Source organism: Camelus bactrianus, chromosome 17, assembly GCF_048773025.1.
Source record: "Camelus bactrianus isolate YW-2024 breed Bactrian camel chromosome 17, ASM4877302v1, whole genome shotgun sequence".
In the NCBI taxonomy this organism is placed as follows: domain Eukaryota; kingdom Metazoa; phylum Chordata; class Mammalia; order Artiodactyla; family Camelidae; genus Camelus; species Camelus bactrianus.
In genome coordinates, this window is record NC_133555.1 from 31,948,975 (window position 1) to 31,964,462 (window position 15,488).

The 15,488-nt window shown below is 56.6% G+C and overlaps 2 protein-coding genes across 13 annotated transcripts in view; one reads left to right on the forward strand and one right to left on the reverse strand.

The window, feature by feature from the left end:
• Nucleotides 1-113: 113 nt before the first annotated feature.
• BAP1 (BRCA1 associated deubiquitinase 1) lies at nucleotides 114-9,118 on the forward strand. 2 transcript variants are annotated; one of them, XM_045506018.2, is made up of 17 exons: nucleotides 114-280; nucleotides 379-408; nucleotides 518-572; nucleotides 1,546-1,678; nucleotides 2,062-2,181; nucleotides 2,820-2,881; nucleotides 2,963-3,105; nucleotides 3,374-3,452; nucleotides 3,915-4,038; nucleotides 4,341-4,476; nucleotides 4,976-5,160; nucleotides 5,609-5,742; nucleotides 6,247-6,725; nucleotides 6,839-6,999; nucleotides 7,252-7,344; nucleotides 7,474-7,546; nucleotides 7,725-9,118. In XM_045506018.2, the coding sequence occupies exons 1-17, from the start codon at nucleotides 244-246 to the stop codon at nucleotides 7,856-7,858; spliced, it is 2,178 nt and encodes a 725-aa protein (XP_045361974.1). In that variant the 5' UTR covers nucleotides 114-243; the 3' UTR covers nucleotides 7,859-9,118. The 2 variants fall into 2 exon arrangements, with proteins under 2 accessions (XP_045361974.1, XP_010967373.1); XM_010969071.3 differs by having other exon boundaries at nucleotides 115-280; nucleotides 4,341-4,488.
• Nucleotides 9,119-9,667: 549 nt separating this feature from the next.
• The window catches only part of DNAH1 (dynein axonemal heavy chain 1), a 70,384-nt gene continuing 64,563 nt past the window's right edge, over nucleotides 9,668-15,488 (reverse strand). For 8 of the 11 annotated variants that reach the window (XM_074344755.1, XM_074344760.1, XM_074344757.1 and 5 more), the window contains 12 exons: nucleotides 14,965-15,161; nucleotides 14,572-14,716; nucleotides 14,166-14,324; nucleotides 13,951-14,082; nucleotides 13,392-13,562; nucleotides 13,120-13,299; nucleotides 12,868-13,044; nucleotides 11,954-12,124; nucleotides 11,662-11,792; nucleotides 10,952-11,303; nucleotides 10,395-10,629; nucleotides 9,668-9,832 (listed from right to left, as the gene is read on the reverse strand). In XM_074344755.1, coding sequence (XP_074200856.1) covers nucleotides 9,711-9,832; nucleotides 10,395-10,629; nucleotides 10,952-11,303; nucleotides 11,662-11,792; nucleotides 11,954-12,124; nucleotides 12,868-13,044; nucleotides 13,120-13,299; nucleotides 13,392-13,562; nucleotides 13,951-14,082; nucleotides 14,166-14,324; nucleotides 14,572-14,716; nucleotides 14,965-15,161 — 2,172 coding nt within the window. In that variant the 3' untranslated portion in view covers nucleotides 9,668-9,710. Of the gene's footprint in view, nucleotides 9,833-10,394; nucleotides 10,630-10,951; nucleotides 11,304-11,661; nucleotides 11,793-11,953; nucleotides 12,125-12,867; nucleotides 13,048-13,119; nucleotides 13,300-13,391; nucleotides 13,563-13,950; nucleotides 14,083-14,165; nucleotides 14,325-14,571; nucleotides 14,717-14,964; nucleotides 15,162-15,488 lie in introns of those variants that run through there. The other 3 variants (XM_074344758.1, XM_074344759.1, XM_074344764.1) reach the window with 3 other exon arrangements.

The following is a 15,488-nucleotide window of genomic DNA, read 5'->3' on the forward strand; positions in this document are numbered from 1 at the left end:
CGCCCCGCCCTCCTGAGAGAGCGCGCTGGTGTCTGGAATCAAGCCCGCGGAAGACAGCCCAGAGGCGGGGCGGAGACCGTCGCGCTGTGGTGACGTACTGCCGCCGGCGCGAGCGGGTGACGCGACAGGGCCCGTTGTCTGTGTGTGGGGCTAGGGGCCCCGGGGGCGGTGGGGGCTCCCGGCGGGGGCGGCGGTGGGTCGGGAGGGCCTGGACATGGCGCTGAGGGGCTGCCCCGCGGGAAGATGAATAAGGGCTGGCTGGAGCTGGAGAGCGACCCTGGTGAGGAGGGGACCGGGCCGGCCGGGAGCTGGGTAGGCCGGGTGGGTATGGGACGCGCCTTTCTGATCAGCTCCCGCTCCTCTTGTCGCCCCACCTAGGCCTCTTCACCCTCCTGGTAGAAGATTTCGGTAAGAGCCTCTCCTACCCGCCGGACCTGGGCTGTGGGGGCCCATTCCTGCGCTCTCTCTCCACGGCCAGGGGCTGCCCTTCCCGACTTCTTTCCTTCCCTGATCGCAGGTGTCAAAGGGGTGCAGGTGGAGGAGATCTATGACCTTCAGAGCAAATGCCAAGGGTGAGTGACTTGGTGCCAGGGACCCCCTCTTAAACCTCGAGGGTTAGGGAGGAGCCTGGGAGAGAGTGCCTTTCCGGGGAGGTAGTATCAGAAGCCCCAAATTGTAAAATCTCATATAATGAAGCATCCTTCTTATTTGGTTACCCTCTTGATGAAGCTAGTACTGTATTTCTGTTTCTCCCAGTTCCCCCTCAGCACTTACCTTTATGTGGTAGCCTCTTCTCCCCCAAAATCCTAACCATCTTTTGGATTCAATTCAGCTGCTTTTTCTGGCCTTTCAGGTGGAAACCTCTTCTTGACCCAGGTCACACAGTGTTTTCTGTGCAGCAGTAATTTATTAATTACTGCTTTAATGTGCCCTTGTGCTGGTGGTTTTAACCCCCACACAGTGGTCTTGTATTGATTGGTTTACGTGTGGCAGCTGACAAGGCCTCTTCTGGGTGTCCAGCCTCAGGGCTTGTCTTGGTGATCCTACACAATAGAGGTGTGGAGAAACTGCTACAGTGAATAATAGGAGAAGTTTGTTTTTATTTCCCAGGAAAGAAGGGACTGATATGAGTGTTCATTTACTTCTCTGACTGCCCTGCGGCCCAGGCCTTGGGCTTCACAAGTGAGAATTAGAGTTTAAATTCCTCAGCAGAGTTTTTGTTCTTGGTTTACTCTCTGTTTCTACCCTGTTCTGGACCATCAGTTCCAGCTTTTCTTATCCCAGAACCATAGACTTCATAAGGACACTGGGTGGACTCTTGGAGCACCAGAGCCAGAAACTGATGCTTGGCTCTGCCTGCAACAGGTTTCTGGGGTATGAGGGCTCTGGGCCGCTTTGGGCAGTATTGGGAAGTCATGGGAGAGGTAGGGTCATAGGAAGTGTGCCTGAGTGGTAACACAGTGCAAAGGAATAGGGAAGAGGAAAAGGGATGCTGATTGCCTTCCTCCACTTGACTGATGTGTCTCTGTCCCTTACTTTCCCCAGCCCTGTGTATGGATTCATCTTCCTGTTCAAATGGATCGAAGAACGCCGATCCCGTCGCAAGGTGTCTACCTTGGTGGATGATACATCCGTGATTGATGATGATATAGTGAATAACATGTTCTTTGCCCACCAGGTCTGCTGGGCTCTGTTCTTTCTGATGGGATGGTGGGATGCTGCCATTTTCTTTGCTTGGGAAGTGCAAGTGGGAGAAGGCAGGTGGAGGAGATAGGCAGATCCCACAGGATCTTGGCAGAAGGAACTGAGCGCTTATTCATTAAAAAAAAAAAAAAAAAGAAGAAGAGGGGAGTATTTTTAGAGCAGGGTGGTGTCCCAGTCCATTCTCCATGTCCCCGGACACCTGACGGGTATTTACTTGAATAAAGAAATATTGGTTAAAGATGAGGGGAGCTGATGAGGGTTGTCCAGATATGATTGTCCCTCTCTGAGTCCCTATTCCTGATGAATATGGGCTTGGGGTGGCATGCTGTGTGTGGCTGACTGTTACTCATTTCACAGCTGATCCCCAACTCTTGTGCCACTCATGCCCTGCTGAGCGTGCTCCTGAACTGCAGCAGTGTCGACCTGGGGCCCACCCTGAGTCGCATGAAGGACTTCACCAAAGGCTTCAGCCCTGAGGTAGGCTGCAGTGCCTTAATCCTGGCCCACAGCTGCTCCTGGTTTTTTTTTTGAGGAGGGGAGGTAGGGGGAGGTAATTAGGTTTATCTGTTTATTTTTAATGGAGGTACTGGGGATTGAACCCAGGATCTTGTGCATGCTAAAGCATGCATTCTACTACTGAGCTATGACCTCCCAATCCTCGCTCACAGCTGACCAGGCAGATCTGACCACAAGGGCCACTGGTAATGCCACCAGATGGCATTTGGTACTATGAGGTTTTTTTTTTTCCCTTTTCAAATGATGTATATGTTACATTTGACCCATAAATTAATTGTGTAAGGCAATTTTTAAGGCCAAATTATCAGGAAAGAAGACAGACTTGGGGATGGAAGGAACATTCCTTAAGTGACACTTTATTTGAACTTTGTCAGGGCTTTATCAGGCTACGTTGTTCCCCAGGGTCCACTGACTACTGTGCGTGGCAAGTAGAGCCTATCTTCTTGGGGCTCCAGAGCTCCCTTCTGCCCCCGCTAGGCCTTCACCTGTGCTGCTTCAGGTTCCTGGAATGCCTCCAGGCCTGCTCTCCTGAGCTCTGTTTCCCACCCAAGGCCCACTTGAGAAGTTGCTCTGATGTGGCCTCATTTTCTTTTCTCTAGAGCAAAGGATATGCGATTGGCAATGCTCCGGAGTTGGCCAAGGCACATAATAGCCATGCCAGGTGTGTGGAAGCTGTGGGAACTGATGGGGATGGGGGCGAGGAAGGATTATCCCGTCCTGGGCCTTGACTGTCCTTCCCCAGGCCTGAGCCACGCCACCTACCGGAGAAGCAGAACGGCCTTAGTGCGGTGCGGACCATGGAGGCATTCCACTTCGTCAGTTATGTGCCTATTACAGGCCGGCTTTTTGAGCTGGATGGGCTGAAGGTCTACCCCATTGACCATGGTAGGCACTTGGCGCTGGGGGCCCGTTAGGTTTCTCTTTTTGCCTCCAAGGGAGCTGCAGCTCAGGGTCCTCACGTGCTTGGGACCCAGTGGCGGTGTGTGTGTGTTGGGGACATCTGGTTCTGGCTGGATGGCACCCTGTACTGCATTCTGCATTGTCCACTTAACCCCTAACTCTGGCTCTCCTGCTCTCCATCTTCCTTCCTACTCCTGGCCTCCCTGAGCTCAGGGCTTCCCACCTGCTGACTCCTCATCTTGGTCTTCCCCAGGGCCCTGGGGGGAGGATGAGGAGTGGACAGACAAGGCCCGGCGGGTCATCATGGAGCGTATTGGCCTCGCCACTGCAGGGTAAGCGCCCTGCACCTGGCTTACCCTCTGGAGATGTGCCCCTCATTGGGAGGGATGGAGAAAAGGGAACCAAGGCAGAGAGAGGTCAGGTGGCTTGTGCAAGGCCACATGATGAATCTGGCAAGATCAGGATTAGATCTTGGGCTCCCAGTGCCTTGACCTATTTCCTACCCAGGCTGCATGTGGCCTGCTTCAGGATAGGCTAAGGAGTGGCAGGCCGTGGTGGAACCCTGGGTGGCCCAGGTGTGCTGGCTCACTTCCTGACAGGCACCTTACACAGCTTGTTGGAAGGCACCAGCTCAGGTGGCTGGCATGCGTGGCCAGCTGCTGTCCGCCTGTTGGGGTGGGGCCTATACCTGTGGCTGCAGGTGTGACTTCAGGGAGCCCTGCCAGGATATCTGCCTCAACCTGATGGCGGGGCCAGGGCGAGAGCTGCTCTCACGGCCGCGGCTGTGACTGCAGGGAGCCCTACCATGACATCCGCTTCAACCTGATGGCGGTGGTGCCCGACCGCAGGATCAAGTACGAGGCCAGGCTGCATGTGCTGAAGGTGAACCGTCAGACAGTACTGGAGGCCCTGCAGCAGGTGTGTACCTCTCCTTCCTGGTCCCTCTGCAGCCACCCCCTCCTTCCCTCCACTGGGGCATCCGTCTCTGATTTCCAAATCACTCTCTAGTGTGGATCTGGGCTTCAATTAACCACACCTTTCCTTTGTTTCCTTTGTGGGAAAGGTGGGACTTGGCATGGGGAGGGGAAGAACAGCCCCTAAAAGGAGGTTCAGTTATTGTATTTCCCTTTGAGTGAGTGGGTAGAGCCAAGGCCCTTAGCTGTCCAAGGTAGGAGCTAGGGTCTGCCTTCACTCCTTTGTGCCTTGGATTTTGTTTTCAGTTGATTAGGGTTACACAGCCAGAGCTGATTCAGACCCACAAGTCTCAAGAGTCACAGTTACCTGAAGAGTCCAAACCAGCCAGCAGCAAGTCCCCCCTGGCGCTGGAGGCAAGCAGGGCCACGGCGGCCTCTGAGGGTAACCACACAGGTACTGAGGGTTTGGAGCCTCTTGTGAGCCTCAGAGCCACCCACTCATAACTTGATGTGGAGGGCCGGGCAGAGCAAGCCTTTCTATGGAGGTGCTTGCACAGAGGTTCAGAGGCTCCTTCTGGAGGCCCCCTCCCCTTGGAACATGGACGGGGAGCAGTCCTGCCCTAAAGAAAGGCACCTGTAAAGGGCTGCCATTACCACAGGCCCCTGAGCTGTCCCTCTAGTGAATGTTCCCTTTCTGCTTTTCTCTAGAGGCTTTTCTTTCTGCTCTCTTTTTTTTTTTTTTCATCTTGTTCTTCTCTTGTCTCACTGTGGGCCTGTGACTAAGAGCTTGCTGACTCTCAACTCATCAGCTGGCTCGGCCTTTCTTCTCTGGGAAGGGAAGAGAGCAGTGCTGTGTCCCAGGACTAGGGAGACAGTGGGCTGGGGCCAGCTTTTCTTAAAGGTGTGGCTGAAAGTCCTGCCTGTGCTCCTTGCCCTCTCAGATGGTGTGGAGGAGGTGGCTGGTTCATGCCCACAAGCCCCATCCCACAGTCCTCCCAGCAAACCCAAGCTGGTGGTGAAGCCTCCAGGGAGTGGCCTCAACGGGGTTCCCCCCAACCCTACTCCTATTGTCCAGCGGCTGCCGGCTTTTCTGGACAATCACAACTATGCCAAGTCCCCCATGCAGGTAAGCTGCGAGGATTCTCTTGAGAGTTTGCAATAGGCAGTTTCCTCGGTTGGTTCATTGGTGTTTGCCCCCTGTCCAGGCCTAGGTAACCAGGTTTTTCTAATATGCAGAAGCCCTCACAACCACAAGGACTTAAGGAGGCAGAGAGAGCACCTCGGACTTTAAATTCAGTCACATGGCTATGGGATTAAATGTTTAGGGCATAGGGTGGGTTCTACTGGCAAAATAAAGGCAGGTATTTCAGGGCACTGTTTCTCTTAGAAGCCCCATGTAGGCAGGTAGTATGGGTGTGCTGCAGCTTCTTAGCAGCCAGGGGTGGGCTCTGAAGCACCCGGAGGGGTTCAATGGACCCAGTCTGGAGAGCCATGTTGGCTTTCTGGCTGTGATTGGTGTGCCCAGCCTGGGCTGACTAGCCCCTGCTCATGGCCTCCCTGGGTCTTTGCCCCAGGAGGAGGAAGACCTGGCAGCAGGTGTGGGCCGCAGCAGAGTTCCAGTCCGCCCACCCCAGCAGTACTCAGATGATGAGGATGACTACGAGGATGATGAGGAGGATGACGTGCAGAACACCAACTCTGCTATCAGGTCAGCCCTTGCTCTGTGAGGCCGGAGGCTGAGTGCTGCAGGTTCTGTGTTCCAGCCCTGAGAATGCCCTTCAGCAGATAATGCTGAGCACCTGCTGAGTGTGGGGCCTGGGAGAGGCTGACATGAAGGGGCTCCTAAGAAGTTTTTGGAGGGCTTGTTGGGAGGGCCATGCACAGTAACTAGACATCAAGGCACGTCCTGTTGGGAGGTGGCCTTTTGTCTAGGCTTTGAAAGATGAAGCAAGGATGGAGGAGATGAGGCTAGCTTTGCTGGAAAACAGCATTGGCAAAAGGCTGGAAGTGAGGCATCTGGAATAGAGGTGTCCTTTGAGGACCCCTGGCTGTAGCTTCAGAGCTCAGGGTGCCAGGCTTGGCATGGCCGGCCAGGCTGCTGGAGCTGCAGGATCAGTTCCCAGAGGACAGGCTGTGTTCAGGTCATTTTGGGCACTGCTGGGTGTGGTCACCTGGCCCATTCCCTTGGCTCACCTCTCCTTGGGCCCCACAGGTATAAGCGAAAGGGGCCGGGGAAGCCAGGGCCATTGAGTGGCTCTGGGGATGGCCAGCTGTCAGTGTTGCAGCCCAACACCATCAACGTTTTGGCCGAGAAGCTCAAAGAGTCCCAGAAAGACCTCTCAATCCCTCTGACCATCAAGACGAGCAGCGGGGCCGGGAGTCCGGCTGTGGCAGTACCCATGCACTCGCAGCCCTCACCTACCCCCAGCAATGAGAGCACGGACACAGCCTCTGAGATCGGCAGTGCTTTCAATTCGCCACTGCGCTCACCCATCCGCTCGGCCAACCCGACACGACCCTCTAGCCCCGTCACCTCCCACATCTCCAAAGTGCTTTTTGGAGAGGACGACAGCCTGCTGCGTGTTGACTGCATCCGCTACAATCGCGCTGTACGAGACCTGGGTCCTGTCATCAGCACAGGCCTGCTGCACCTGGCTGAGGATGGCGTGCTGAGTCCCCTAGCACTGACAGGTGGGCCTTGGGCTGGCTCACTGGCCTCTTGTTGGTGTACTGAGGAGGGAAGTGGCCAGGTGACCCCAAGTGTCCTGTACTCTGATGGGTCTTCTTATGCCTTGTCTTCCCAGAGGGTGGGAAGGGTTCCTCGCCTTCCATCAGACCGAGCCAAGGCAGCCAGGGGTCTGGCAGCCCAGAGGAGAAGGAGGTGGTGGAAACTGTGGACAGCAGAGAGAAGCCTGGACTGGTCAGGCCTAGTGAGCCCTTGAGCGGGGAGAAGTACTCACCCAAGGTGAGCCCCTCTGTGGTTTTCCCTTCTAATCCTGACCAGGGCAGGGCCTAGGGCAGTGCTGCCCAGGTGCTGGATTCCTGGTTGAAATTTCGGTGTGAGGGGTGGTGGCTGAAGCCGGGTGCCAGGAAGCCCATCTGGGTTGGGTAGTGGCAGGGGCCTCTGGCTGCTCGTCCTTGTCCGTAGCTGCTTCCTGGGAGTGAGGCTTCGGTGCTGGTCAGCCTCCTCATGGGTGCAATTGCTGGGTTTCGGCAGGAGCTGCTGGCATTGCTGAAGTGTGTGGAGGCTGAGATTGCAAACTATGAGGCTTGCCTCAAGGAAGAGGTGGAGAAGAGGAAGAAGTTCAAGGTGGGCCCTCTCTCCAGCTGCCTGTTTCTCTGACTGTCTTCCCAGAGGTGCTACCTGCTGAGGTCAGCTGGCGGCTGCTCTGAGGAGATGGCTGCAGTGTCCTCATGTCCTCATCCTTCTCTCCCACAGATTGACGACCAGAGAAGGACCCACAACTACGATGAGTTCATCTGCACCTTCATCTCCATGCTGGCTCAGGAAGGTGAGGGGTCTCACTCCTGCATCCTACCTGGCAGGCCCTGCTCAGAGCCGTGGCCCTCAGGCCCCTTCCTTCAGGTCTCTCTGGGGACTTAAGCAGACTAGGGTCTCAGGGAGGGCTGAGAGAGCCGGCAGCTGCTGGGCATCTAGCCACCTGCTTAAGGGCCTGTGCCTCTCCGCAGGCATGCTGGCCAACCTAGTGGAGCAGAACATCTCAGTGCGGCGGCGCCAAGGGGTCAGCATTGGCCGGCTCCACAAGCAGCGGAAGCCTGACCGGCGGAAACGCTCGCGCCCCTACAAAGCCAAGCGCCAGTGAGGACCGCTGGCCCTGACTCTGCCACCTGCTCTTGCCGCATGGCCCTCCCCAGGGTCCCTCCGCTGCCCCACTCGCCCTCTTCCCAGTATTACTGAGTAGTTGCAGTCAGAGAGCCCAGACCTGGGGGATGGGAGCCAGGCTGGGATTCTCTGCATCGTGCTCCAGGGCTTGGCAGGGCAGGTTGGCCCTGTCATGCTCTGAAAGCAGCAGTTGGAGCTGGGCACAGTGAGGTGCTGCAGCTTCCTCCACAGCTGGCTGTGGAGCAGCAGGACCTGTCCTTCCTGCCTGGGCAGCAGAATATATATTTTACCTACAGAGACGTCTATTTTTTTGGGCTCTAATCCATCTTGGCACCACTGTGTTGACATAGTCAGCTTTCTGACTCTGTGCTCTCTCCTAACAGCTGTCATCCTGAAGGGCCCAAGTCCCTGCATCATGCCAGGGTCACTACTGCAGGGTCACCACTGGGGGCCTGGGTGGGCAATGGGCCCTGCTGCTCTAGCCCATCATTAGTTGTCCCTGTTGCGAGGAAGCCAGGTTTACTCTTCATTCCTCCTGGGAGAGCTCCAAACTCAGGGACCCGGCTGCTGGGCTAGACTAGGAGCAGGATGTCCCAGCAGGGATGGGATGAACAGCCTGCTGGGGTCCCATGGCCTGAGCAGAGAGGTGTTTGAACTGTTTGGTGGCCTGTAAACTCCCTTCCTGACTCCAGCTGGGCTTGTCAAGACTTCTCTCTGGCAAGGCCCTGGGCTCTTTTGTCTTCAGTGTTGTGGCCCTAGCAAGGGGCCTGTCTTGGGCTCTATCCCTTGGCTGAGAGGAGCCTCTGCCCAGCCCCTCAGTATTACTGTGTCTCCCTCCTCTTAGGGACAGCAGAGATAGGGCTGCTTGCAGGAAGCTGGCACCACTCAGCTCTCCCTGCCATGCCAGCTTTCCCAGCCTCTGCAAGGCACTCAGGGTGGGGGGCAGCAGGACCAAGACAACCAGTTGGAGCCCCCGTGTTCCCAGAGGGCCTGATGCCAAGGGCTAATGGGACCAGCACTGCTTTTGGAGCTCAGGCCCCAAATATAGCCTGATGGCCTCTGGCAGGTGGCTTTGAAGGTGACCCAAGTACCTTCAAGGCCCCTTATCTGTACATAGTGATCAGGGTAGGGGTTGGCTGGCAGTTATGGTAGCTGCCTCTCTGCACTGAGCACAGCCTGACCCCTCTGGCCCCTGTAAATATCAGATCAATGAATGAATAAAACTCTCCTAAAAAAATGAGCCCTCTTGTGTTTGCTGTCCTGAGGTTTGTAGATTAGGCTGCGGTGGGACTGAGGACCTACAAGTCCCCAGTGCCCTTTGTGTGACCAGAGAGGTAAGAAGTATGCACGCTTAGGCATCCAGCCTCCCCTTCTGGACCAGAGATTCTTGGGGCCCTAGGCCGGGGATTTAGGATCCAAGCTGAGGAGGGCTTTGGGTGGGCTATGGAATTTGAACAGTTGTGTGCAAGGTGTACTTTGGGAGGAGAGGGCCATGGCTCTCACCAGATCTGATGGCTTTGCAGTCTCGAGAGGTGTTGGGACTCAGTGGAGGGGGCAAAGCTGCCTCTAGTCCTTCCTGGTATGCTGTCACTGGAGGGACCTTGGGACCTTACAGGACTCTCTTGCATTTGGACACATCCAGGAGGTCAGGCTGCCACCTCTGCCGCTCTTCCCCCTGCTAACTACATTCTCTCTTGGGGGCACTGCAGCCCCTCACCCCCGCTGTTTCCATGGCAGTGGGTCCTACAGGGGGTGCCTGGTGTAAGCAGTGAAGGCTCAGCTGGACTGCTTCGGAAGTGCAACTTTAATGGCTCCAGCCCTTCTGTCTGGGTCTAGTAGTCCAGGGCACAGATTAGGGCCACACCACGCTTTATCCAGTGTCTCTGGGGCTGGTCGGTGGGGATCTCCACAGCGATGACGTAGTTAGTGGAGTGGCCTGTGGTTGATAGTGTTCCTGGAGCAGGCAAGAAGTGCGAAGGTTAAATTGTCTGCTTCAACTCGGTCAGGAACAGAGTACAGAGAGAGGCAGTGGACTTGGCAGACTGAGCTCGGGTCAAGGAGGGCGCCCTGACCCAAGAGGAAGCCTGTCTGGCAAGTGTGGTCAGGGCTTAGGCCTGCCCCGGGTTACTGCACTGACAACTGAGGATGGGAATGGGAGAGCTGATGCCCCTGCTTACTCCCTGCTGGACCCAACCCAGGCCCACCATGCCTCTTCAGGTCTATTACCCTCTCTGAACCTCTGTTGCCTGGCTCCCAGGACCCAAGGTGGGTCTGCAGAAGGAGGCAAGAGGACGTGAGCTCGGGGCCACTCACTCTGCACAGATGCTGAACCAGCCCCTGGGCATCACCCTCCCTGCTGCTGGCCCAGCTCTGTCCTAGCCTGGTCAGTTCCAGGGGTGCCGACTGACCTCTGTCGGCCATCCTGTTCAGCTAACCTGGGTCAGCCTAACTGGCCTGGGCTGGCTCAGCCCTGGGCCCCCACCTGTGGTGTAGAATCCCAGCCCTGGGCCCCATACCAGCACGGGTCAGCGTCTTATAGATGGGGCACAGGTAGAAGGCCTGGTCCTGGGCCTTGCGGTTGGGCGTTGGCAGGAGCCAGATAATGGCCATCTCTGTGTAAAGCTCCTTGGGCCGAGACTCAGCCAGCTGAAAGGCCAGAGGGTCCCATCGGGCACCTTCCAGGAACAGTCCGTGGATGAAGCACCCATCTTTGGGCCTTGTCTTGAGCTCCGACACTGACTCGTGCATCACCTGTGGTTGGCACAGAACCCCCCCACCTCAAATGTGTAAACACCCACAATCTGGGTTAGGATTTGGGTCAAGAGGCGCAAGTTCCCTCCTGAGGGCTCTGCCTCCTGCCCGTCACCTGCCATTTTAGCTGGTAGCCTATAGTCTGTGCCCTGCCCTGATGGAATTACCTGGGGCTTATGGTCTCTTCTGGCCTGGGTCTCCCTGTCCCCCAACCCCCGCTTAGGGGTCCCCTGATTCTGCCAGCCTGCTGTGGCCACAGTGCTCTGCCTGCCTGGGCCACACCCCAGCCTGTCACCTGACCTGGCCCTGGCTGTGTCCAGACCTTGAAATCAAAGGAGATGGTGTCAATGGAGATCACAGACTTGCGGGCATAGTTTTGCAGGGTGCCTGTCAGGAAAGCCTGAGGGAAGAAGAAGCCACTGATCCAGAAGACAGCGGGGATGCCTCCATCTATCCAGGTCTGTAGGAAGTCTACGCGCTGCAGCAGGTCCATGACCCATGAGGACAGTGGCTTGAGTGATGGGTAGGCCTTGGCATTCCAGAGCTCGGGCACAGTGTTGTTGTATAGGCTGGCAGCCATCAGCTCCAGCTGCGAGGACATTACCACCAGCCCCTTGAGTGCCTTGAGCAGGTCTCTCAGCGTCTGTGTGATCACTTGCAGCAGCCGGTTGTACCTATGGAGCCAGTGGCAAGGAGGAAGGCAGTGGTCAGAGCCGTGTGGACCACTCTCCCCAGCTGTAAGACATAGACCAAAAAATGATGGCAGAACATAGGGCCTAAGAGCATAGAGCAGGGTTGGGCGGCCTAGGTACCAGTCCCAACTCTGGCTGTTAGTACACGTATGACCTTAGATAGGTCACTTAAACATTTTGGAACTTGATTTACTCATTTGTAAAATGGGAATAATAAAAATGTCGCTGAGTTAGAGGATGAGTTTATAGCACTTGGTGTGGCATCTGGCCCCTAGTGGCCCTTGCTGCATTTCTCTACAGTGGCCTGCTGACTCAGGGCTGGGGGTAGCAGGGGGATTACCGTATGACCTCCTGTACTAGCACTGTGTTCATTGACTCCTCATACAGCACGGGGTACTTGTTCATCACCTGCTGCAAGTTGATGGGCTCAGGCAACTTGAGCAGAACGATCTGGGCCACATCTTCCACTACCTGTGGGGACCAAGGGACATTGGGGGTCAGGGCTGGTCCCCCTTCACACTTAACAGGGTTCTACATGCACAGAGTTCCTTCCCACAGGAGAGCAGGCAGGACGGTTGGGTAGAAGACTGGCCCTGCCTAACCACGGGGCCCCTTCCGCTACAGCCACTGACCTCCTCCCAGCTCTGGCCACCTATAGAGGACGATTTGGGTTGCAGCTGGACGATGGTGCCAAGCAGGGTGTAGGTCTCATTCTGGGCGAAGGTGATGTTGGCATTGTCATGCAGACCGAAGATCTCAGGCATGTCGTTGAGTGGGAGGCTCTTGATGTAGGAGAGGTAGCCCTGGGAGGTAGGAGGATCACGCTGAAACCCCTGCCCTGTTCTACCCTCAGCCTGGAGGGTGGCCCTACAATTGAGCCCATCCCTGACACGTCACTCTTGGTTGCAACCCTTACACATCTCCCTGGGACCTTTGGGACTCCATGATCTCTGCTCCCTCCTAGCCCCCTTTTCCCTGCTGTGCAGCATTCTGCTGCCTTTTTTTAAAATTGAAATATAGTTGATTTACAATGTTGTGTTTCTGGTGTGTAGCATAGTGATTCAGTTAAATATACGTATACCTCTTTTTCATTATAGGTTATTACAAGATATTGACTATAGTTCCCTGTGCCATACAGTAGGACCTTCAGCATCCTGCTTCTTTATTCAGCTGCTGAAACCTATCACAGCCCCTCTTGCCACAGGCCCTTTACACTGTGGTGCCCCACCCTGCCCTGCCTGCTCCTCACACATCTTAGCTGAAACATCATTTCCTCAGGGAGCCCTCCCTGATCGTGTGGTCTGGGTTGGTTACCACCTCAGCGCCTCTGCTGGCAGACTCAGAGGAGCCACCCTCCTTCTTTACAGAGTAATTACCCTCAGGCAGGGGCTGAGAGGCTGGAGTTTGCCTCTCCCCACAAAACCTGAGCTCCGGGGATCAGTCAATGAAAAGGAGCTACTGGAGGGCAAGGCCAGGTCTCCCAGCACCCAGGTGTTCATGGCACCCCACAACCCCAGCCTGGCAGGCCACCCAGGTGTGTGCTCACGTTGAGGTCGTAGGTGGGTTGGATCTGGTGGTAGATGCCCGAGGCGCTGTAGCTGTGCTCTGGGAAGAGCACAGAGGGGCTGTAGAAGTCCTCCAGGATGTTCATGACGCAGCGGCGGTCCCAGTCGTCGGTGACGCGGCCCCCATAGTTGATCTCCCCTGCCGTGTACTTGAGGACCTACTGGGTGGGTGGGTGGGTGAGTGAGGCCCCGCAGGCACCCAGCCCCCCATCCCCAACCCGTCCCCAGCCCACCTTGTAGGGGATGTGGTCATACTCGTCCAGGAACATCTTGAGCTGGCTGATGCAGATGCGCAGGTCCCCGTCGGTGAACTCGTAAGGGATATTGAAGCCCAGGGGCCCAAACTTACGACGCTCCAGGGCGTTCCCATGGAACAGGCACAGAGACAGCAGCAGGCACTTGAATTCCATCACCTGCAGGAGGTGGGGGACAGAAGATAGGGGGCATAAGGGGAGGGGCTGGAAGCGAGGCAGGTAGGGTGGGGCACACGCCGAGTGTGTCTCACCTTGTGACAGGAATTGAGGAAGTCATCACTGAGGCTGCTGTAGGACTTGAGCAGATTGGCCTTGACCCCACGTGGCGGCTCAATGGTCATCTTGGAGCCGTTCTGCAGAATTGACACTGGGAACTTGTTGCTGGGCAGGCTGGTGAGCCACAGGCGGAAGTCCCGGTGCACCTGGTGGCCACACTCCACATGAGCACTGAGACTCGTCCCTGGTGGCTGTCCCAACACCAGGCTCCCACCTACCCCAGGACCCTGGGCCACCCTCAGCCTGACTCCACCCCTGGGTTGGGCCAGGCCAGGCTGCACGGACCACTGGTTAATCATATGGGCTTCAGCAAGTCCCAGGGTCACTGGTCTGTGCCAGGTGGCCGTGGGCAAGTCACATCACGACTGGTAACAATAACCTGGGAGGGCACTGGAAAGATAAATCTAGTTGATGCACGTTGTGTGGTACTTCCCTAGCCCACTGCGAGCACAGGACTGGGCTGAGTGCTTTGCGGGATGACCTCATTCAACCTCATTAGTCCTGGGCGGGCAGATTGGTATTCCCTTGGCGCACCTTGTCGGGATTGATGTGCTCAATGAGACGCTCCAGGGCTGGCATCCAACTCGGTGCCAGGTGGCAGTTCTGGAAGAAGACCCACTTGCCCCTCTCTATGGAGCTGCGCATCATGGCTTCTGCCCGAGGACCCTGTCAGGACAGGAGTGTTGAGTAGCGGGGGAGCAGCTGGCTCAGCCAGCCAGCCCCACTCCTCCTGCCCAGCCTGCCTTTACCTGGCCCTGGCCCAGGGAGATGGCAGAGAGCTTCTTGGAGAACTTCATCTCCTCGGCAAACTTGTAGAGGTCAGCAGCAGGGTCAGTGCCAGGTGACAGCACAAAGATGAGGGGCATGGTGGGGTTGGAGTCTTTGAACACTACCGATAGGTTGGCTGTCTGCAGGGCAGGGAGAGATATTGGGGCCACCTATAGCTTCTCAGGGATAGGGTACTAGGGAAAGGGAGGGTGATCCTGGGGCCCCCAGAGAGGTCCCAGAGGGGCATGCTGGTGGGGCCTGGAACCTCCCAGAGCCTTCTGGGAGTGGCTAGGAGTCCTGGCCTAACCAAGGCTGCAAAGTGATCTGTCCAGGTGCAGCCAGGACCCAGGGTGGGGATTATCTAAAATGCTGGTTGGCAGCACTTGCCTGGGGCTCAATGAAGCGTGGCTCCAGGTTGGTGGCCACGAAGTCCTGCATGGCATTAGTAACCTTGTCACCACGTAGACAGCGGAGGACCAGCAGCTTCTGGAACTGGTCTAGGTACTGGTCCCAGATGCCAGGCAAGGGCTCCCTGCAACAGTGCCCACGGCTCCCTGAGAGCTGACTGGTAGGAAGGCACTGGCCACAGGGACTCTGCTTGCTGGACAGCAGGGGAGAGTGGGGTGTCCAGAGGTACCCAGCCAGGGATATGGAAGAGATGTAGCCACAGCTGCAGGGCAACCCTGGGTGGCCCCTCAGAGAAGGCTCCAGGGCAGGCCTATTCCTGGCGTCTCACACTTTTGATGTGCTCACCCAGCTGTGCCCTGGGCCCCAGCTCACCGGTGGGGCTCAAAGCTGTCAAAGATGGCCCGGAATTCTGACAGGTGCTTCACGAAGTCCAGGGCGAAGGAGGAGAAGGCTGGCAGGTTGGAGAGTGCCAAGACATCTCGCCAGGCCCGGTCTGACAGCCAGTCCGGGGCAGGGTTCTCGCTCATGACCGGGACAGAGCCCCCGGACAGGAGGTAGCGCCACTCACTCTGGCAAGGGATGGGGGAGGCTAGCGCCCAAGCCCTGAGGCCTGCCTCCAGCACCCCACACAGCAGTGCCCCCCTACCACCCTCAGCCAGAGAAATGGAGTCCCCTTGGGGTGGCAGTTGGACAGGTCTGAGTTAGTGTCACCTCTTCACCTTTTCCTGGCTGTGTACCCACAGGCCAAGGATTTGATCTTTCTGAGCCTCAGTTTCATCATTTGGAAAGTAGGAAGAATCAGAACTCTGCTTTCCAGGGGGTTTTGTAGGGGTAGGTGAGAGTGTAGCCCTGAACCCACTGCCTGGCACACAGTGAGGACTCAGCAGTGGTGACTG

What these genes read in the sequence shown, in the direction of transcription:
- BAP1 (XM_010969071.3), top strand. Translation starts at nt 244, where the DNA reads ATGAATAAGGGCTGGCTGGAGCTGGAGAGCGACCCTG. An exon ending in CCAAAGGCTTCAGCCCTGAG is followed by an intron (nt 2,182 to 2,819) that starts GTAGGCTGCAGT and finishes TCTTTTCTCTAG; the next exon opens with AGCAAAGGATATGCGATTGG. An exon ending in AACACCAACTCTGCTATCAG is followed by an intron (nt 5,743 to 6,246) that starts GTCAGCCCTTGC and finishes TGGGCCCCACAG; the next exon opens with GTATAAGCGAAAGGGGCCGG.